The following is a 21520-nucleotide window of genomic DNA, read 5'->3' as shown; positions in this document are numbered from 1 at the left end:
GTGGCATCGTCAGGTAGCCCTCATCAAGCTGCGCTTAAGAATCGGGACCCGCTAGCGGCAATCTCCCATCGATCCAGTCATGTCCCGTCGTTCCGGACGTTAGTACCGGGTGATATGAGTGATGTGTGTCCAAAGGGCAGCATCGGCCAATTGATGGCAGGGCTGACCCGTGAGGTCCCCTTTTTGGCCCTGTCGGGCAACTCATAAGGTTGGAGGGGCGGGTCGGGTGACGTCCTGGCTCACGGCTGGATAGCTCCGAGTGCGAAGGTTCTCCGAAGTCATGGTACGATCATTTGTGTTATATTTCGGATTCATGGAAAAAGACGGGCACCACCACTGCAGGCAGCAAGTGGTGGAATGGGTGGACCGAGGGCCGATTCTTCTGTTGGAGCTTGCTGCTGGAGGTAGTGTTTCGTGCTGCTGCTGCTGCTGCTGCGGCGTGGACCGGGTACTATGCTGTGCAACTCACCACGAAATGGCCCTCTTTCCTCTCCTGGCATCAAGAGCCGTTGTGTGCTTAACCAGCCCTATGTCATGTAGCGGGAGTTGCCGGTCCGTAAGTCAACATTAGCCTTTCAGCCTTTCAACTCTTCTGCTGTAGGATCCGGAGAGGACTCATAGTGTTTCCTGTGCGAAGATCAAGCGGCTTTCCTTCTCTGTAAAAGTCTTGAGGTGAACGGTTCATCCTTGATCCCACAAAGTGTTCACACCTCCGTGACAGTAGCCAGTAGTGGATGCTTGCGAACAAATTCCCTGAAGTAGTATGGCCAAGGCTGCACTCTCTAGCTTGGAGAAGGTGGTATGTACACACCTTTGTTACACTAGCGGCTTGGGGGTTCGGCGAGCTGGAGATTGGCCTATTCGGAGTGTGATTGAGCGAATTTAGATACCGATAGCCAGACTAAACCTGGTCGGATAAGATTACAAAGGCCCTTGGTAGTCCATGGAACGACAAGATCCCCGCGTCTGAGCCGGTTAACGACATGCACCAGAAGAATTTGTCCTTCGCATGGCCATTGCTGTCTTGGACAGGCAGGAGTTCGCATGCACGACACCTTCCCTCGCAGTCTTTCATCACCTTGTTCTACCTGCCGTCTCTCAACTCACGGGTCAGCTGTGATTGGCGACTGTAAGCGCGATGCAGACGCACTTGATGTGGCACAGTGCAGCAGGGCAGTCGGCGGTCGTGATGCTATCTGCAAAGGCCACCGCACCCGGTCACACTGACAGCGCCGAGGCGAGATGGCCATTTCGGTTTCATTGAATGACCCTACCTAGTGTAGGACCTATGTAGATACCGTTCTTGCCGGGCCGTGATCACCGATGAACGTGGACCAAGGTCTGATCGAGAAGGCGGCGCGGGCCTTGGTCGAGATTTGCCGGAACAGACCAAACCGACAACGGCCCTGCAAAATAAAACGCATCGACTCCGTGAGCAAGCAATCCATAGGCCGCCTGAGTTGTGGAAGGTATGAACTGACGGAGCCAACTGAACCCCTGCGTGCGGCTGATGTTGAGCATTCCCCCATCGGACAGGAGTCGGACATGTCACATCCATGATTTGTTGCGTTCGGTTGACGCGACTTGCCGGACGCCCTGGGCCCCTGGGATTCCTCAGACCAGGGTGTTTCAGGTGGTTGTTCGCACGGACCACTTCCAAGGTTGGTTTGAAGCAAAGTTTCGGTGCTACACCCCCTACCGCTGAATTATTGCCTAAGGTACCTCAGCCCAGCTGGCCTCATGTGACAGGACAGTGCTGCGTTCCCGCGACACGTTCAGCAATGCACGCAACGGTCAGGTTGGGCTGTTAGCCCTTTGAACTGGTCCCGGGCCGGGGTTGCTGCAGAAGGGCTTCGTCAAAAGACAGTCAGTGTATACCTACCTCCTTGCCTTGGTCCCCCAACTCAACTCTCACTTTGCCGGTAGTAAGAATGTAAAACTTGCACAGGGACTTCTTTTTGTCCCGAGGGAGGACAGCCTTCACGGGCCGCGCTTTTCCACGTGGTTGTACCAAGGTAGGTAGCGAAGAAATACCTACCGTAGCTGCCGCGTTCTGGCAAACCAAGTTGGCCACGGCGGTGCCACCCGTCGGGAGTGACTGACATCGCTGCTATCTATAAGGTATTGACAGTTGTTGCCAGCCAAGGGGACTCCACTACCTGACGAATTGCAAGAAGTCTCCCGATGCTGTACAATATCCGATCTCGTTGCTTGTCTTGATCATGTCACATGAGCTAGGCGCTGGTTACTCGGCCCTGGAGGAACCCTGGAAGGCACGACAATGGAGAGGAATCACGTAACTAAGGTACCTGAAGTTGGTGGTGCAAACATAGTCCCGCTCTGTGATATCTAAGAAACCTCGGCATAATCAAGTACAAAATAAAGTCCACACCAGAGAAGAAGAATATCCGCACACGTACACACAACCCCGTACACAAAATATAGACACGACATATGACACCCGACTTCAAGCCAGGAAAAGTAGCGGTTTTCAAGTCCACTCAGAACAACGGTCCATACCCGTATGTCAGCCGAGTCTCTTCCTCCCATAAGTGACAGCGTAGGCATCGTGTCGCAGAGGGTCGGCCGGAAGAAGCCACATCCTTCGAAATATGTGTAGCCATCGGCTCAGGCTTGAGCCTTCAGGTTCCGTGTTGCGGCCTCTACTTTTTGCGCCGGCCGATGTCCTCGGACGAACTATTTGTACGTTCACTCGTTCGAAGGAGTTCGAGACAGCGGCGAGACTCTGTTAGGCTTGTTGTTAGCAACAGAATCCTCAAGGTTGAACTTCGCGGAGGAAAAGCATCGCAAACATACCGGACAACCTGCTGTTTGCCCGGATCTCGTTTCAGTTCTCCTTAGTGCGGGCAGCTGTCGCACATTCCGTCATGATGGTCGTTGACAACCGTGTCGCCGCTGCAAGCCCGCCCGGACGCTTTGCACTGGGCGGTGTGGGTGATGGTCTCGGTGTAGTGACCGCAGCCCTTGTAGTAGAACCTGAAGATGATGCACATTCTGACAGATTGGCCTGCGATGGGCGAGTTCGACGAACGGTGGTCGAAGTGCTGGAGCTGGTATGAGCGACGGCGATGAGCGATTAGACGACGAGGAGTTGGCAAGACTATGCGCTGGCGAGATGAGGACGAGGGAGCATGATGTCCTTCAGTCGGTCGAGAGAGGAGTTGATGACCTCCTTTTATAGACATTCTGTCCGAGATTGGGGACGGGGGGCCTGCTTTCTGGTGTGAGCTCCAACGTCTCGTCACGTCGTCCGCGACGGAGAGGACGATGGACCCGCTGCTCCTGTATGACTCGTTGATCAACGTCAGTTGGCAGTCGCCCTTTCGGTCGAAAAGGGGCGAGGCAGATGGCACTAGAATGACATCGGTTGGTTTGACGGGTGTGACTGTCGCGCAGAGCATCTTTCATCCAGGGGATGTAACCATCCACACCTCGGAGAGCAGAAGTACAGGTGTTGTATCGCCCACTGCGGGGGTACCAAACTGCCTTTCTGAGCTGCGAGCTCGGGAGGCCAGTAGGTAGGCAAGTGTGGGCCGATCGGGACCGGCAAGTGGCAAGGAGTAGGTAAGGGGGGTGCAGGTGAAAGGTGTAGAGCGGCCTATCACGTCTATAGGGCGGTCATGTCCAAGGTCTGGCTCGGGAAGACGGGCGAGCAAACCCCACAGCGGTACACCATACTGCCTGCCCAACGGCCGGCAGCGACTGCGCCAAAGAGAATGCGCCCGGGGGTCTCCGCCAGGAGTATGAGGCGCAAGGGGGGTTCGGCACTGGCCTACTCTGCGCCCCGATGCTGCCGCCCTTCATCTCGGCCGTGGGGAAAAGGTATCAAACAATGGCCGAGTCGATCTGGACCTGCCGTGTCATAGTACCCTCCCTGTCGGGGTGCTCGAGCAAGAACAGTACACGTTGCCAAGAGCACGGGGACGCCAACGCCAACGCCCACGAGATAGCGGATAGCGGACCGTGGTTCGTCAACGGGAGGCCGCAGCAGTTCGACGAGGGGTGACGAACGGGTCACCCTGCAGCTACCTTAGGCTCCAGGGGGGAAGGGGGGAAGGGTGGGGAGGGGGGAAGCCTATGACGAAAACGAGCAACGGGCCAGTGAACAAGAATTTGGCATGCGAGGACGGGAGACTTCCCGCACCGAACTGCATCACGGTTAGTGGTACTGGGCAGCTAAACGAAGCCAGATCGACACACTGTCCGCCCCTTAGCCCAGTGGGGGGCGTTGGGCGGTGCAGAAGCGTGCCATTCCGGCTCCGCTATCTGTTGGTCTTGGAGGGAGTTGGAGGGAGAGAGGAAAGGGAACGCTATGAATAGTTCTCTCTGGCCCTAGTGTCCCAAAAACAGGACGACGGCAAGGCCATGTACCTGTATCCGGACGATGGATGCCACACGGCAGCATGCTGCAAGGCGCAGAGGAACCTTGATCGCGGCTGATGGGAAGGCTGCATATCAACGACCAGCATCGGGACTCGTCTGAGGAAGCAAGAACGCTCAATGCCCAGGAGTGCTTCAGAGCCATGGGAATCTCTCCACGGGGCGGCGCCAGCTCTCGAGTCTTGACCGGACTAGGATACTGGAGCATAATTCCAAGTCCGGCCCTGAGCTGAAGTAGTCAAATGCGTCGGGGCTTGGTACTTGGTGGTTCCTTGGGTTAACAAAAGCAAAGTGCCAACGACAACAAACAAGAACAACTGGTAGTGTTATCCAGGTCCCTGGGGATAAGTGACTAGGAAACCGGGATTCGATGACCAATTCCTTTTTTTTTTTTTTGCACCCACTCCGTACGCACTTGCTTGAGGCCAACAATGGGGCTGAGAAATCAGGATTTGTAGCAGAATGAAGCCGCCGCATTGCTGCTAAACGGCTTCAATATGGTGTGTGTATGAGTTGGGAGTCCCAAGAAACTCTAGCCTTCCCTCTTTGACTCGTTTCGAGGACTCAGATCGACCAATCAGCGTGCGTGTTCTGCATTGGGTTTTCCGATTTAGTCACTCGTGCCTGCCTAGAAAGTTACACGGTTACAGCCCTGGGAGTACCCTGTGGGCCCACCTCCAGACACACGGTATCCATCACTGTAGCGACCTGGCGGTGCTGACCCACACCGGCTTCTGCTCCCGTCTGTACGGATACCTCTACTAACGAGCCGGAGGTAAGTACAGATTACCTTACCTCTGGCGGCGCACATCTCCCCGTGTCTCCTGCTACTGCTACTCTTCTCCCAATTGAAGTCACGCACTACCATCCGCGCGGTTTTACTTTCTTTTCCAGCGCGGTGTACACAACTGTCCAGTGCGTAAGGTACTGATGTACCTGAAGTGGGAGGGTCTCAGCTCCAAAATGCCTCGTGCGGCCCGTTATGCAGCCAATATGGCCCATCTTTGCCGGGTGCGGACCACGCCTTCGCTGGGCCGGGTTTTCTGGCCGACTTCATCGGCACAGCCCTGCTCTCCTTTTTCGGCGCGGTAAGGAGGGCCCCCGGCCTAAAATCCGGAGCAGAGATCTCGGTCGGTCACCCCGTCGTCTGGCACCCTCCGGCCGCAGACCCGGCCGCCGTCCACCCTTCTTCCGTCTTCTCGAAGCGGTGAACATCGGTCAGAGCGATGGCGGCCTCGCTGAATTAGAATCTTCGCTTTTTGCAAAACACTTTAAGATAGGGTATCCCTCGTCTCTTCCACCCAGCTCGGTACCCGGCTGACGGTCATAGCACGCACGCTGTATCATGGCCCGACTGCGGGAGACCGAAGTCTAGTCTTCGGTCCCATGGCAGCCGAGGTGACAGGGTGGCTTTGAGGGATAGCGCAAACTGGCCTCGTTCAACTCGCCGTGACTTCAGTAGCACATCGCACCAGGTGTGCCCAACGTTCCATTGAGGCTTTACTGGAAGTAGCTACACGGCGTGGAGTCCATCCGCACATCGCCAGCGACTTGGTGGCTGGCGACCAACGCACTGCACGCGGTAACCCATGGGAGTGGCCGCGGCTATGCATTGCGCGTTTACAGACGACATCTCGCGGCGTCTGCTCTGCCACATACTCTTCGGAAGCGTGATCGTCCAACGGGGATGGGGTCTGTAGGCACTCAGTCAGACGTCCGATAATACCCTGGCGCACACAACCCAGGCCTAGACGCCATTTCGACACGGGTGGGAACGATACCGAGATGGTCTCTGGTGTTGGGCCGTAGAGATGCCAGTATCTTCGCGACTATGTTGTGACAATTGCGGGTGTCTACCAATCAGCGCACAATTTAAGCGCCAGACGCCGGCAACGTTGGTCAGCATTTTCGAATGCCACTCCACGAAGACGACATGTCAAAGTATGTCGGACGCTGTGTCTTGCAGGGGTCTAGCAATTCTCTCAAGGACAGGGTGCTTTTCGCTATCCATCGTCGCGGAGCTCGCCCTACTCGCTCTTCGGGTGCGATTCGGTCGATGAGTCCGGGTAGTGTCCGGTGCGGCTCCAAGCCCTCACCTCCTCCTCTTCTCCACGGCTAAGAACCCGAACTTGAAGTTTTGCGACGGAGTCTTGGCTCACTGTTCGTTCCAGTTCCGGCTTGGTCTACGACCTTTGCCTGCATACTGTGGTAGTCCATGAACGGGTCTCCACATCTGCAGCGAGGACCGGGAGCTCAGACTACCACTGTGTGTGCCCACGATGCGTGCACACGCAAAGGTGCTCGAGTCCGATTGGCAGGGCGTTTGCAGTCGACCGTGTTGCCACCGTGCGGCTCCCACTTATGGCGCCCTTGATGGTGCTGTGTGCTTGCCGCGTTGGATGGCGTCAATATCACCAACAGGCCAGGCTCGCTTGACGAACAGCGATTATCGGTCCTTCCCTAAGCTGGAAATGGTACCTTGGCCTTGCGGTGCCGCGCATCATCATAACCTGTTCTTGACAAGGTCTCTGCCGGGGGTCATCTGGAGAAGAAAACCGGACTCGGTCTCATTCCGGTTCCCCCGCGATGCTTGAGGCAAGTACCTCCCAGGTTCACTGATCAGCAGTGATACACACTTTGTGTCGGCCTGGGCTTTCTCTTGAAGGCCGGAATCTACTGTGCACATGACACACAGCAGCATCTTGAACAAAACCTCGGGCACCATGTTGGCCCCCATGAGTGCGCAAGTGACCCAACCTACGCCGAGGCTACGAGGGGGCCGTTGCGCAGCACGGCTGGCGGAGCAACCCAGGAGAAGGCCTACGGAGCAAGCCTACCCTGAACATTCGCCGATTCTTTGGTTGGCTTCCCGTTGATAGCCTTGCCGGCTTAATCCGTGGTGGCTTTATCCCTACTTGACCCAGACCAGTGGCCGGCACGGCAAATCAAGAGCGACTCCCCCGTTCCGTTGGGAGGGATGGCCGCACATGCAAAGGCTCAGGTGATACTGCTCCTCTGGCGGTATGCTCCAACGTCTGATGGACCCCAAGCTCCTATGCGGACGGACCGTGTTGACAAGTGTTTCATGGGTGATACGCATCGATATAGCCACCTAGTAAGCACCCACATTCTCGATGAGGCCACCATGACCGAGCTAGGTTGCGGCAGAACTTGATGGAGGGCCTGAAGGACGAAGAAACATGCACAGTGAGCGAGTGCTTAACTTGACTGCAATGTGCCGGTCAAACTTTATACATGTCTCTCAGTTCTTTGAGATGTGTAGCCAGGCGTTCACCTTCCCTTCCAAGTATTGTAAAGTAGGCGCAGGTGTAGTATTTTCTTGATTCTCTTTGCTCTGCTGAGGCATGTGCTGTCCCTTTGCCCTGAATATATTTTACTTGGAGTATATGTCTTGTCCGTTCTGTCCTGCTGTCCTGCTTACTCCCATTATCACCTGACCGGAAGCTCAGTTGCAGCAAAGCTGAGGCTCGTGATTTGCAAATGATGGCCGTCTGCGCCGGCTAGTTTCGGGTCTATGAAATCACAAGCAACAACTAAACATGCTATCTTGCCACGAGCATCTTGCAAATGTTCCAGGGTTGCTGCATGGCTGGAGAAAGTACCCGCCAATACCGACAATAGGATTGCAGCTGGTTCTGAGCCCAAGACACGGCCCCGCGAAACTCATGGCCGAGGCCATTGCAGGCATCCCGGATTCCCCGCAGTGCTTCCGATGTCCCATTGCCCGAGTCCGGTATATCTTCGCGACGTTGCCGCGTGTCCAATCAATCGCGGCCGGGTGCCCGATGCCCTGGATAACTCCCCCGGATTGAGTCCAGGCACACGACAGCACTCGGACAGAGCCGCTCGTGCTCCACATGCCGCTTGTAACAAAGTCTATCTGGTCCTGCCTTGATCATCCCATCATGAACTGATCACTCCCATCGGGGCGCTCGCGACAGCTCCCACCTGCGCTTTCCATTCCGGGGTACATACTGCTAGGAACGGATACCGAAGGCATTAGACGGATTATCTTCGCTCAGACCAATGGACCGTCCCACGTGCAGCTGTCTCTCGCCGAGAAATGCTGGACTTCCTTTCTCCCCGTTATCGAGTCCAATCAAGCAAGGGGGCCCGCCCGGGCCTTCTGATCGTCCGCACCGTGTGAAACAGTGACAGCAAGGTATCTTACGCACCCACCTTACGCGGTGTTCTGCCTGGGGGGAAGGGGGAGGGGTTGATTTGAAGGACCCTATGCGAGCACCTTGCGGAGCACAAAGAAGGAAGGAGTCAACAGGGGGGTTGACAAACTGGCAAGTGCCCGACCAAGGCTCCTTTCAAGTTGTAAGTGTATAAATTCCTTCCCACCGACTCACTCTTGAGTGTTTCCCAACTTTCTCTCGCAACTGCTGTTTATTTCTGCCAGGCCAAAATTCCAAGCACGCACAAATCTTGACCCCCCTCACAGAGCGTCAACAATCTTTCAGTCAGCCAGACTTTGCGTCCTCGCCGTCACTACTACTTCGAAAACAGTTACAGAGAAACCGCATTCACCATGTCGACCGCGACATCCCAAGAGCTCCGCCAGTTGTCCGAGCAAGCCGTGGAATTCGTCCCGGAGGCTGCCCGGCGCCTACCCTCCACCTTCCTCTCCCTGGCACCCAAGACGTCGGACTCGTACCCCCGGGCCCAGCGCGTCAAGCAGCCCCTCACGGCTGAGGCTCTGGCCGAAGCCACCAAGCAAGCCGGGGCTAGCGATGACATAACGAAGCGCCGCGCGTCCAGCCTCAGCAGCGATGCCTCCAAGCTCCGCTTCCTCAAGCTCGGCCCCGTCCACTGGGGAGAGCATCAGGATGACCACCAGGCCGACTTCCACGAGGTTGCGGTCGAGTAAGCGGTCAGACTCTTCCCCGCCGATCGACCGACGGTTCCGGGTCTTCCGCTTCGCCCGCATCTTTCTTTTTCCCCCTGTTTTCCTACTCTCACATCATGACGACGATACGAGCACCAGAATAAAAAAAAGAGTTCTTCTATGGGTTTCTACGGCTTCTTCGGGCTGTAACATCGAGGCTGTTCAACACTTTGACATTTTGATCCTTCAGGGCGGGGGGAGGGGGGGGGTGGTTTGAACCACTCAGGCGAAACTGTGTCCACTTCCGGCGGCTTCCTCGCCAACCCCGCCAACTCAGATTCATGTATGACTTTCCTCTTGCGCATCTGGCCTCCTTAGCTTGGAGTTCCTTGAGGAGGCAAAGGGTGGGGGAGGGGAGAAAGGCACTGCAGTGAGCTTCTACGCTTGACAAGGGTTCGTTTCTGGCTTGGCTTGATTCATTTCCCATTTCAGGTAACATGACGGATTCGAGAAAGCTGGGGAAGGGGGAAAATTGTCCTTGAGTCCGAGCTGGTCAGAACCAAAAACAGTTAAAAGAAAGCCCCTTTGCACATCCAGAACTTTCCTCAGCATGCAGGCTGATGGCGTGGCAGTCGAGGTGAGGAGTGTATTGTTGCGGTATCTCGCAATTAGTTGATGCTCACTGGCTTGCAATAAAGACCTCACAATACCAACCGACCAATACGCTCGCGGGGCTTATGCACGTCGTCTGTCTGGGGGGTGCGGTCTTTTCCATAAGACAGCTTACCGTGGTTTTGCAGGGGGGCTTGTCCACGACTCTGAATGGAGGAAGCGACGACAGGGTAGGTGAGATGGTCTCAACCATAACACCCAGTTGAGACCTGAACGAGGCCCTTCCCCCCCCCCTCCTTCTCTCTCTCTTTCTCTCCTTCTTCTGCATGGGACCCAAGACACGGCTCCGTAACTGCCTATTTTGCGTACTACTCCGCTTCACGCGCGCTTTGCCAGAAAGCCAACTAATCTGAGTCCAGCTGATGAATGCTATTTGATGGGAGTCGTTTTTGCGCTGCAGGCCAAGGCGGCAGGCGGCGGACGCCAAGATAGTACAAGAGATGCTGTGCGGGGAAAAGGATGGGAATGAAGGGAGATAAGCAGCAGAAGAAAAAAGAAGAAGGCAGAGACTCAGAGAGATTGTGACGGGGGGACATCTTGACGGGTGGTGGCGAAGCAAACAAGCAACATGTCTCCCGAGCGAGCCGGCCATCGTGTTGCTGCTGCTGCTGCATGTGAATCCTTCCCAAGACTCATCAGTGGAGATCCCTGAGACTCCTGAAGCCGGCGTTAGGACTCGGAATTACAGATACTGCAGTACACTAGATCCATTCCCTTGAAACCGTGAATGTTAAATCTGGCGTGCCAAAGCAGCCTCAACACTGCCAGGGTTCCATGCTGCCAAGGGACCACGGTCGTTGATAATCAAGATGCCAAAAAAGAAGCGCACCGAAATACTCCGTACCGTCACCGCCGAGTTCTTCGGATTTGTAAGGTAAGAAGAGTATCTCTCAAAAAGCTGGATCACACCATCTTAAAGCACTTGCTAAGAAGCTATTTTTATTTTTCGTCAGGTGGTGAGATCTGTCGGTTGGTATCCGTAACCTGTTGACGTTCCCCCGGCCATTGATATCCCCCGAAATCTCGGAGTTGAGAGCGAGATCCAACTCGGCCCCACCTTTCTCAGGCTGGGGCTTTGCTTGGCAGATCTTGATCAGCACGGCTCCGTCTTGGCATGGCAGGCATGCTCACCACCATCCAATTGGCCATCTGAGATGTTTCGGCCGTGTCTTGCTTGTGATTGCGTACCCCTTGGCGAGTTTCTACTGTGTATCCGTTAGGTAGGTAGGTATGCTAGCTAGAAAAACACGTAGCACGGATGAGAGAACGGCTCCCCGGACGGGCATAATTACTTTTTGTTCTGACACCCCTCGTCTACACGCAGTACGCCAAAGGGAAATTGAGTCCATGAGAGCAAGAGCAGAATCCCAGTCGTCAGCATTCTTATAGATTCCTCCCCTGCCAATTGGCCCGCAGCGAAACACAGCCTTGAGCCAGATATATCCCTCTAACTTTTGTGTCCCGTGTCATGAATCAAGATGTAAGACGCCTCCCATCATACCGCGGCCCTGCCGTATGCCGGTCCACTCAATAGCTCTAGACCGTGTGGCTTCATAATCCCCCATCCGATGCGCCCCGTATCTAGGTGGAAAAGGCCAATCCATCCATCAAGCGTCAAGTCATTTACCGCGAGGACATGGCCTTGGTAACCAGCCTCTTGAGAGCCAACTCCTTCTTCTTAAGATCATCGGCGCTGGAATCCTCAATCTCCAGCTGGCCCATAGCCTCGCTCAGCGACTGCTCGATCTTCTCCTTCTGGCCCCGCTTGAGCTTGAGGGAGAGGGTCGGATCCGAGATGATCTCCTCGACGCGGGAGATATACGACTCGAGCTGCTGCTTGGCCTCGAACCGCTTGCTGAAAGCCTCGTCCTTGCTCTTGAACTTCTCGGCCTCTGTAAACGCTGTTAGTTATGCGCTTGATATAGTGAAGCTGCAGGAGCTATGGACACATACCGCTGATCATGTTCTCAATTTCATGAGAAGACAGCTTGCCAACGGAGTTGGAGATGGTGATGTTGGCGCTGCGGCCCGAGGTCTTCTCGGTGGCGGTAACCTTGAGGATACCGTTGACGTCGACCTCGAAGACGACCTCGAGGACAGGCTCGCCAGCCTTCATCGGAGGGATGGGCGCCAGGGTGAATTCACCCAGCGAGGTGTTGTCCTCGCAGTTGACACGTTCACCCTGGTACACCGGGAACTGAACGGTTTGCTGGTTGTCGGCAACCGTGGTGAATGTCCTCTTCTTGAGGCAGGGGACGGTCTGACCACGGGGAACGACGGGCGCGAAGATGTTGCCCTCCATGGCAACACCCAGAGAAAGGGGAACGACATCCAAGAGAAGGAGGTCAGACGTGTCGGCCGAGGTGGCCTTGCCGGATAGAATACCGGCCTGAACGGCGGCACCGTAGGCGACGGCCTCATCGGGGTTGATGCTCTTCTCGAGCTTCTTGCCATCGAAGAACTCACTCAAGAGCTTCTGAATGCGCGGAATACGGGTGGAACCACCAACGAGAACAATCTCGTCGACAGCGTTCTTCTCGATGCCCGCATCCTTAAGAACCTGGGCAACGGGCTCAAGCGTACCAGAGAAGGCCTTGGCATTCAGATCCTCGAAACGGGCGCGAGTGATCTGCATGTTGAAGTCCTCACCATCGAACAGAGAGTCGATCTCGATGGTGGTCTGGGCACCGCTAGAAAGCGTCCGCTTGGCACGCTCGCAAGCGGTCCTAAGTCTCCGGAGAGCACGGGCATCACCCGAGAGGTCCTGAAAGGTTATTAGTATATGGTAACAAATCAAAGAAATAATGATTGATGCAATGGAAGAAAGAGCGAGGGTTTGTGAGGACAAAATGGCCGTGAAGATGAGTGAATAAGACGGCTCCCTCTTCTCTTCTTCTCTTCTCTTTCTCTCTCTGTGATGGGAGTTTGAATCCAGAGTGGAGATATCGTACCTTCTTGGTCTTCCGCGTGAACTCCTTCTTGCAGTAGTCGAGAAGGTTGGTATCGAAGTCCTGGCCACCAAGATGGGTATCACCAGCAGTGGCCTTGACGGTGAAGACACCGCCTTGGATGTTCAGGAGCGAAACATCGAAGGTACCGCCACCGAGATCGTAGATGAGGACGTTCCGCTCCTTGGCAGACTTGCCAGAGCCGAGACCGTAAGCGATAGCGGCCGCAGTGGGCTCGTTGATGATGCGGAGAACATTAAGACCAGAGATAGCACCGGCGTCCTTGGTGGCTTGACGCTGGTTGTCGTTGAAGTAGGCCGGGACAGTAATGACGGCCTTCTCAACCTTCTTGCCAAGCTTGACCTCGGCGATCTCCTTCATCTGTGTTCGCATGCTGTTAGCGACTGTGCCGACGCTATGCTCCTACTGAGGAGTACTGACCTTGGTGAGAACCATGGCGGAGATCTCCTGGGGGGAGAAAGTGTGGGTGCTGCCCAGATACTCAACCTCAACCTTAGGGTTGCCATTGTCATCGACAACCTTGAAGGGCCACGACTCCATGTCCTTCTTGACGGTGGGGTCGTCGAAGCGGCGGCCGATCAGACGCCTGGACAGTTTAACAGTGTCAGCGAACAGCCCCTCTCGGCACACAACAGGAAGGAGAGTCATACTTGACATCGAAGACGGTGTTTGTGGGGTTCATCGCAGCCTGGTTCTTAGCAGCCTCACCAATCAGGCGTTCCTCCTCCGTGAAGGAGACGAACGAGGGCGTGGTGAAGCTACCCTGCTCGTTGGCGATGATCTCGACATTGCTGCCCTCATAGATGGCAACGCAAGAGTAGGTGGTACCTGCATATCGCGACACCTGTTAGCGATAGCGCCCTATGTAAACCCGGCAGATCGGGCAGGTCTGTGGCCGCAGAGGGCGGCGCGGGGAGTATTACCGAGATCGATGCCAATGGCACCGTCGTAGACTTCGTCCGCCATTGTGAAGGTTGGTGTGTGTTGGATAAGGGAGAAGTGAGTTGAGAGGGTCTGGCGCACGAAGAGGGAAAGACCGATTCGACGTGGGGCAGAACTGGGCGGGACAGCCTTTAAATTTTGAAATTTTCAAATGCAGTGAACTTTTTTTTCTTCTCCGCCCGCCTTGCCGCCCGCCTCCTTCCCCACCAATCTCGCACACAGCAAGCGGCTAGGCCCCGCAGCAGACAGTTTCTTATCAACCCCGCCTCGTGACAAAGCCCGTGACTCTGAGCCGTGAGACCCTTGCAATACGGCGCTAATAAATAAAAGTTCAGGTCGTTGGCGAGACTTCAGTTCGAGGTTGGTTTGTGCAGCTGGCGCTTTTTAACCAGACCAACTGAAGTTTGCAATCGCATCCCACGCTAAGCCACCTCAACCTCTCGAGCAAGACGATTTTGCCTGGAGCAAGGTCGCTCTTTCCATTCCAAGCGGTAGTTGCAGCTTGAGTTGCGCATCATTTGCCCAGACCTTTAGCGAACCTTCGTTATCGAACGTTCCTACCTCATAGCAGGCGTCGAGTCGCATTTCTTGCGCAAACCGCTGCAGCCACGATCCTCGAATTCTACGGAAACCACAGTCCTCGCCGTCCCGAGAACCAGACATCCTAACCAATTCATCACTCAAAACCTCCGCTTGTTCCACCCAGCCGACGCATCCCACACGTCCCATCTGCGATTCTCGTCATGTCCGAACAGGTCGATCTTACCACTATCCCGATCTCGCCCACTGACGAGAACAAGCCTGATGGCACCACCACAGAGGCCGCGAAGGATTCCGGCGAGACTGTCACTGTCTTCCACGACAAGGACAATTTCAATGTCAAGCACCCGCTTTCGAATCGGTGGACGCTCTGGTTTACCAAGCCAGCCAGTGGAAAGGTACCGCCCTGAGTATGCCGCTGCCCCCACCAAACAAGCATTTCTAACCAATACTCTCCAGGGCGACAATTGGAACGACTTGCTGAAGGAGGTCATTACCTTTGAGTCAGTGGAGGAGTTTTGGGGCGTCTACGTAAGGCAACTTCCCAACAATATGTCGAGGCCCCTCCGCACAGGTTTGCTAACTTCGGAATAAGAACAATATCGCCCCAGTCTCGGAGCTTGCCTTGAAGTCGGACTACCACCTGTTCAAGGAAGGTGTGCGGCCCGAGTGGGAAGACCCGCAGAACAAGCATGGCGGCAAGTGGTCATACCAGTTCAAGGATAAACGGTCGGTCAACATTGACGAGCTGTGGCTGCACACCATGCTTGCTGCCATCGGCGAGACGCTGGAGGAAGAGGAGGACGGTGAGGTGATGGGCGTTGTCGTCAACGTCCGCAAGGCTTTCTACCGTATCGGGGTCTGGACACGCACTACGGGTCGGCATATTCCCGGACGCGGAGACGGCGATATCGCTGGGGGCAAGGGCCGGTCGGCAGAGAAGGGCAAAGAGATCCTGATGAGGATTGGCCGTCAGTTCAAGACTGTCCTCAAGCTGCCGCCCAACGAGCAGGTCGAGTTCTCCGGTCACACCGACAGTGCCCACAGCGGCAGCACGCGTGCCAAGGCGAAGATGGTGGTATGAGCTTGAAGCTGGAAGTTGAACGATTGGGCACATCTGTCGTTAACGAGGTTGGCGACCTGGTATAGCGACTTCTGCATTTGCTTATGAATTCGATACCGGTCATGCGATGCGCTAAGTGCGCAGACAGGGGGAAGCATCGGACGGGATATGAGATAGTTCCACGGCAAAACTTACCAAGATTTTCCTCCAGCTCGGACGGAACACTCAGGGGGCTTTACGACTTGGGATGAAAGAGATTTCCTAATTTGTTCATGATTAGGAGCGGTCATGGATTTGCGATGAGCCAAGCATAACATCTAGTCACTTAGGTACGAGACAACGCGGTTGAGACAACCAAGACCCTCCATTTCATTATTTCAGTGAATGCAAGCCGCTCTAAGTCTAACACGGATAATGCTTGTGTACACTTTTCTGGACCGCCCCCATACCAGTGGTCTAACAATAGAGCCGACCCCATATAATGTATCCAGTTGCCTCAAAGTTAACCCAAGCAACATGCATTTTCCCTACCGCCTAGCTCTTACAACTCGTCCCCGCTAAACTCGTCCTGAAAGATCTCCTTGACCAGCATCTTCTTGTTGATCTTGCCCATTGCGTTCCTCGGGATGTGGTCCACCACCTTCAGCACCTGCGGGATCTTGTAGCCCGCCAGTTTCCCCTTCAGCGCCCGCCGCATCTCCAGCGGCGACCACTTGCCCTCGGGCACATGCTCCTTGTCGAGGATCACCACGGCGCCGACTTTCTGGCCCCATTTCCCACTCGGCACGGCGAGCACGGCCACCTCGGCGACCTGCGGCAGCGCCAGCATCTCCCGCTCCACCTCCAAGGCAGACACCTTTTCCCCGCCGCTCTTGATGATATCCGCGCTGCGCCGCCCCAGGATGAAGTACATGTCGCCCCTGGTCCAGTCCTTTTGGCTCGGCGCGTTGCTCTTGCCCGCGCCCTCCACCGTCCTCCGCACCGCCACGTCGCCCGTCTTGAACCACTGGCCCCTGCCGTCCTTGGAGTCGACAAACTCCTTGGCCGTCGCCTCCGGGTTGCGCCAGTACTCGGCGAAGATGGTCGGCCCCCGCAGCTGGATCTCCCCGACTCGTTCTCTTCCGTCGGCATCCCGCTCCTGGCCGCGCTCGATCACCTGGTACGTGTCGACGTCGACGAGGCGCGCTTCCACCCCGGGGAGGGGCCACCCGACGGACCCATCCACGCGGTCGGCTACGGCCAGCCCGCAGCTGAGCGCCATGCCCACCTCGGTCATGCCGAATCGTTCCAGGAGCACGTTGCCGCCGCTGAGGTCGGACCAGGCGCGTTTGATCGGGGTAGGGAGGGCGGCGGAGCCGGAGATGGCGAGGCGCAGGTTGGACGGGGAGATAGCGGTGCGGGCGGCGCTTTGCATGTCCGGAGGTAGGGTCTTGTGGCTGGTAAGCAGGCGGGAGTAGATGGTGGGCACCGCGGTGAAGAAGGTGATCCGTTGGTGATTGTGCGGCGCGGACTCGGGGCTGTAGGTCTGGTCTGGCGTGAGGAAGGGCGCGGCAAAGCGTCGCCAAACAGCGTCGGCGTTGAAGGGAAACAGGAACTCGATCGTGCTGCCTGCGAAGAGCGGGGTGAATATGGCGTTGATGGTGCCGTGGATGTGGTGGAGCGGCAGCACGTGGAGCAGATGGTCGGACGCCGAGTACTCCCAAGCTTGCAAGAGCGAGCGAGCTTGCGCTGTCATGACGGATTGTGGTAGTAAGACGCCTTTCTGTAACGGGCGGTTAGCTGGTCCACTCAGGGGAGGCGGCTTTCATTAGGCTTGCTTACTGGCCGGTTTGTTGTGCCGGACGTGTAAAGCATCATGCCGGCTGACCCAGGCCCGGTCTTTTCTAAGATGACCTTCTCATGGGCACCGCCGCCTTGGAATTTGCTCAGCTGGAGATACGAGGGCGGGGCATCTAACTCCGTCTTGAGCACTTCCTCTGCCTTTGACGCGAACTTGGTGGAGGAGAGCAGCAGCAGGGCCTCGCTATGGTTGAGGATGTACTGCAGCTCCGGCGCAGGAAACGCCGGAGACAGCGGCACCGCGATGGACTTTGCCGCAAGAATGGCGAGCAGGGTCACTTTTTTGTACCCGAACCGTCAGTTACCGGTCCCCACGGAGGAAACCAGCGTCCATGAGCTGAGAACTGAGAAGGGGCGCGCCAGAGGGCTGTGATCGGCTTACCCACATAGTCATAACTGTTCTCGACCAGGAAGGCAATGCGCTCGCCGTCTATGTCGTCCCTCCCGGCAGACTCATACAGGCGGTTCCGGACCTTGCACACATCACCGAGCAGCTCCCCATACCGGAACCGGCGCCCGCTGTTGGAGTGAATCACGACGGTCGATTCGGGATCATGGCGGGCGATTGCCTCGAATACAGGCAGCCTGGGCAGCGTGGATGCCATCCTGACACCGGTGCACCTGGGTAATGGACGGATGGGACGTAGAGCAGCCGGTAGCCGGTTACCAACCCTTCTGCCGAGAGTGAAGGCAAAGGACATTGGAAAGTGGGGGGGGGGGGGGAGGGCGGAACGCCAGGACGCGGGTCGCCGATCGGCTTTTAAGGGGGACCCTTCCGGATTCGCAGTGCCGCGCGATAGGCGGAATTGTGTGGATGTCGCGACTCCTCGGCCGGGTAGCACTTGCTGCACTTGGGGTGCGATATTACAGGGGTATGAACATGACACACGAGACCAATCTTTCAAGCCGAGTTCGGCCGCATCCTATTTCTTTCGCCGGAATGAGCGCCCGCCGGCAAATTGGATTCTGGATGCTCAGTTGTGGGACCGGGCTTCAGTGTACGGATTGTGAGAGGGCGGGATGTCGCGGCGGGACAGATTTGTTCTGAGCTTCTGATCCATTCTGAGATTTTCTGTTTTGGGAGCGTCGTTCCGGGGCGGATGGTGGGGCCCGGCCCCTGCAGTCGATGAGCAGGGATCGGACTGCTGGGTCCCGACTCATTGGCGCGCCAATGGCCGCCCCACCCTCAACCGGCGACTGATTTCCAGCTGCAACTCGCCGACGACATACCATCCGAGCTTCGGTTCGCCTTGTTGACCTCCCGCAGCCCTTCGGAGTCTTGCCCACATGTTGCGCCGAGCTGCCTTCGGCCTCTCCAGAGCCATCAGACCGCTCTCCACCATGGTGTCGCCAACTCCAATGGAGGATGCGATCAGGGAGAAGGTAGTTCTGTTTTCTTTTCCCGTTGAGGGATGCGCAGATGCGCATAATGAATTTGGGGCACTGACTTACACCGCGGCCAGATCACTGCGGCTCTTCAGCCCACCACGCTCGAGATTCACAACGACTCGCACCTTCACGCGCACCACGCGCCGATGCAAGGTGTGACGTCCAAGGAGACACACTTTAGGCTCATCATCACCTCCGAAGCTTTCAGGTCCAAGATGCAGCCAGCGAGGCACCGTCTCGTCTACTCCCTGCTCAAGGACGAGATGGCGCAAGAAGGCGGGATTCATGCTCTCCAGTTGCGGACAATGACGCCGGAAGAGGAGGCGACTCGGCGTGCCCAGGAAGCCGGGAGTGAATGAGGCTGTGGATGCTTAGGTTGGCATCATATAATTAACTATGCATACTAACTTCGGAACCATGATACCCCTTCATCGGAGAGTGTGAGAGCTTGCGAGGTTAGAGTGCCATTTCAATATCGATTCTAACGCTCCTTTAACCGAGCAACTAACCATGATGTTTGCCCAGGCATAGGGTATCCGAGATTACACACCCCCGTTGACTGGATGTACTGTACTTGTACAATACATGTGCTAATCGGCCCAACCTACTGTCTGTTGGCATCATTTAATAGTAGATACGGCCACTCCATTCCAAATCCAAGCTCATATGACATACCATTATTGTTCGCGCGAACGCTCTCTCATGACTGTTTGGAGTTTTTGGGAGTAGAGCCCTGCGTGCGCCGTTGCATCACGAACTCCTTGAACCGAAGGCTTCGCTTCTCTGGGTCCTCCATTGCCTTCCGCGGTCGCTTGAAGACCGCACCAGCTTCGACTGCCGAAGATCCGGTGGAAGCCCGAGGTACAAGCTTGCGCTTAGTCTCCATCTCAGGGATGCTATCAGGGTTGCTGATTTGAGAGTGCATGGTACCGGGAAGTGTAGTTGCCACCTCCCGCTTCAAGTGCGATATTCGTGGCGCCTGTGGTGTCTCGAATACCGGCAAGGAGGAATCAACCCGACTCTGCGGGAACCCGCGGCTGGACGTGTCGTTGGTCACATTGCCAATTCTCTCGGCCACGGTATCCCCCTGGCTGGCTGTTGGAGATACAGAGACATTGGCATTGTTGTCTATTTGTGAGGGGACTTTACGGGAATCTTGCATGATGCCAACGGCCGGCCGTTGCCCAGTTTGCCCATTTTGCTCAGTTTGCCCAGTTTGCCCGGTCTCGATCGCGTGGCCGCGAGTTCTGGGTCTTGCGGACCCTTGTTGGACGGCCCGGAACTCTTCCGGGTATTGCTTTGGGATTTCCGTGAGGTTTTTCTTGTTGATGATACCACTAACATAGGAAGGTCTGGAGACATTCACGTTATACCACCGAAGTGCTGGACATGCAGCCTGGTCCACGCCTAGAGATCCGATGTAGGCCAAATAATCTCCACAGAAGACTCTGATGAAGTCGTCGTAAAGAAATTCGGAAAGCGCTCCGTCCTTTTGATACTTTAAGAGGCACTTGACCGCTCGGATGAAATCCTTCAATGTGGCTTGGTAATCTGGGTACGCCAGCTTGAAGGCGGTGAATGGCACATTGACGGGCGGACCGGTGGGCGGCACTTTGTCCGCGAAACTGCTGAGAACCCCGTGGCTAACGGGCTGCGGGATTGTGGTGACAACCGACTGATGAACTGCTGTGGAGTGATGCCGATCCTCTACCGAAACTCGCACAGGCGAAGTGTCCATGGCGTGGCGAGCCGGAGGTTTGGGAGCCGGAAGGCAGGAGGTCACCGGCGAACTGGCTGATCTTGATGAAGTAGTTGTTCCAGCCTTGGGAACCGTTACGCTTGGGGCATGACTCTGACCAACAGTGTCGACTTCGGCGAACACGGCAGCAGGATTCTTCATCCGCCGACGACGTGTTGCCCCAGGCTTCTGTACCGGATTTGTCTCCTCGGCGATGGTAGAAGGTATGATCTGAGCTGAGGGAGGAGTCGGCTCAAGTGCAGGGACGGCATGCCGATTGACCGGCGCTATGACGTCGGTGATGGCTCTTGGAACTTCCACTTCCAACCCTGTCTCGGATGCCTGGCTGCTGCTAGGAGGGAAGTCTGTCAAAAAGGCGGCCCGAGACGAACGGTTTCCTGCGGTCAGAGAACCAGCTTGCTGCGGCGAATGCTGACTTGCGGTCCTCGCAGCCGTAGCGAGCTCACGCTGCCGGTTGACCGGAAGGAAGTGGGATTCAGGTGACGGAGTCCAAGGTATGGGGGTTCCGGACGCCAGTACCTCATTCTCACCGTCCGGTTTCGCCTTTGGCTGTGTAGGAGTGCGCTTGACCGAAGGTACTGGAGATGGGGGCTGTGAGGAGAACGCTGCCCTTTCGACTGGGGCGGGCGATGCAGGTTGTCGGGAGACACGCTCTTTTCCCTTCCGCGTGTCCTGCCTACTTTCTTTTGCATGACGTGCTATCACGTCCTCCAGGACCATTGGCGGTATTGGCGGTATGGGCCCACCGGTAGGAGCCCAAGCATCTGGGCGGTCCAGGCATTTCTGCACATCCGACGGAATCTGGACAACTCGGCGACCAAATATTGCGAGGCCGGACGCAGCCAATGCTGCAGAGTTGCCCGAAGTGGCAGACTTTCCCATGTTGAGAACGTTGTTGTTCCAAATAATAATGAACAAGAAGAGGGAGAGAATCAGAAGAGACGCCGGCGACCCAGCAATTTGTGCTGATCTGACGGGCTTTTTTTGGTATCGATTTAGTTTCGGGGGGACCGAGGTGATGGTCCGGATATCAGACATCCAGTTCTGTGGGATTGAGGGAAGTGCGCGACACCGCCATGTTGAGAGCGCTGCCC

The 21520-nt window shown here is 56.1% G+C and overlaps 6 protein-coding genes across 6 annotated transcripts; 3 read left to right on the top strand and 3 right to left on the bottom strand.

Annotated features, from left to right (window-relative positions):
* The first annotated feature begins 8596 nt into the window (after nucleotides 1-8596).
* B0T15DRAFT_30473 (uncharacterized protein) lies at nucleotides 8597-9368 on the top strand. Its single transcript, XM_062863853.1, has 2 exons — nucleotides 8597-8745; nucleotides 8828-9368. Exon 2 carries the CDS (start codon nucleotides 8957-8959, stop codon nucleotides 9293-9295), a length of 339 nt encoding a protein of 112 aa, XP_062726019.1. The 5' UTR covers nucleotides 8597-8745; nucleotides 8828-8956; the 3' UTR covers nucleotides 9296-9368.
* Nucleotides 9369-11548: 2180 nt separating this feature from the next.
* Nucleotides 11549-14014, bottom strand: B0T15DRAFT_425546 (heat shock protein 70 family; the record flags this gene model as incomplete). Its single annotated transcript, XM_062865634.1, has 6 exons — nucleotides 13818-14014; nucleotides 13545-13722; nucleotides 13315-13480; nucleotides 12877-13254; nucleotides 11879-12689; nucleotides 11549-11817 (listed from the first exon to the last, which is right to left on the bottom strand). Exons 1-6 carry the CDS (start codon nucleotides 13858-13860, stop codon nucleotides 11549-11551), a joined length of 1845 nt encoding a protein of 614 aa, XP_062726018.1. The 5' UTR covers nucleotides 13861-14014.
* A 565-nt stretch (nucleotides 14015-14579) lies between these two features.
* On the top strand, nucleotides 14580-15460 carry B0T15DRAFT_488922 (translation initiation factor eIF 4e-like domain-containing protein; the record flags this gene model as incomplete). The annotated part of the gene is made up of 3 exons (XM_062866557.1): nucleotides 14580-14774; nucleotides 14836-14907; nucleotides 14972-15460. The coding sequence occupies 3 exons, from the start codon at nucleotides 14580-14582 to the stop codon at nucleotides 15458-15460; spliced, it is 756 nt and encodes a 251-aa protein (XP_062726017.1).
* A 327-nt stretch (nucleotides 15461-15787) lies between these two features.
* B0T15DRAFT_517872 (uncharacterized protein) lies at nucleotides 15788-17988 on the bottom strand. Its single transcript, XM_062868335.1, has 3 exons — nucleotides 17661-17988; nucleotides 17261-17556; nucleotides 15788-17201 (listed from the first exon to the last, which is right to left on the bottom strand). Exons 1-3 carry the CDS (start codon nucleotides 17977-17979, stop codon nucleotides 15981-15983), a joined length of 1836 nt encoding a protein of 611 aa, XP_062726016.1. The 5' UTR covers nucleotides 17980-17988; the 3' UTR covers nucleotides 15788-15980.
* A 631-nt stretch (nucleotides 17989-18619) lies between these two features.
* Nucleotides 18620-19026, top strand: B0T15DRAFT_506926 (bola-like protein-domain-containing protein; the record flags this gene model as incomplete). The annotated part of the gene is made up of 2 exons (XM_062867617.1): nucleotides 18620-18661; nucleotides 18742-19026. The coding sequence occupies 2 exons, from the start codon at nucleotides 18620-18622 to the stop codon at nucleotides 19024-19026; spliced, it is 327 nt and encodes a 108-aa protein (XP_062726015.1).
* A 341-nt stretch (nucleotides 19027-19367) lies between these two features.
* Nucleotides 19368-21308, bottom strand: B0T15DRAFT_506925 (uncharacterized protein; the record flags this gene model as incomplete). Its single annotated transcript, XM_062867616.1, has 2 exons — nucleotides 19368-21004; nucleotides 21107-21308. 2 exons carry the CDS (start codon nucleotides 21306-21308, stop codon nucleotides 19368-19370), a joined length of 1839 nt encoding a protein of 612 aa, XP_062726014.1.
* Nucleotides 21309-21520: the final 212 nt, after the last annotated feature.

Source organism: Chaetomium strumarium (genome assembly GCF_033439665.1).
Source record: "Chaetomium strumarium strain CBS 333.67 chromosome Unknown B0T15scaffold_1, whole genome shotgun sequence".
NCBI classification, from domain to species: Eukaryota; Fungi; Ascomycota; class Sordariomycetes; order Sordariales; family Chaetomiaceae; genus Chaetomium; species Chaetomium strumarium.
This window is presented reverse-complemented; position numbering and strand designations above follow the sequence as displayed.

Excerpts from the sequence above, each read along its gene's own strand:
- B0T15DRAFT_30473 (XM_062863853.1), top strand. The coding sequence starts at position 8,957 with ATGTCGACCGCGACATCCCAAGAGCTCCGCCAGTTGTCCGAGCAAGCC.
- B0T15DRAFT_517872 (XM_062868335.1), bottom strand. The coding sequence starts at position 17,979 with ATGTCCTTTGCCTTCACTCTCGGCAGAAGGGTTGGTAACCGGCTACCG. Across the intron at positions 17,557-17,660 it reads GAACAGTTATGACTATGTGG|TGACCCTGCTCGCCATTCTT; the intron begins GTAAGCCGATCA and ends GGTACAAAAAAG. Across the intron at positions 17,202-17,260 it reads CCGGCACAACAAACCGGCCA|AAAGGCGTCTTACTACCACA; the intron begins GTAAGCAAGCCT and ends CGCCCGTTACAG.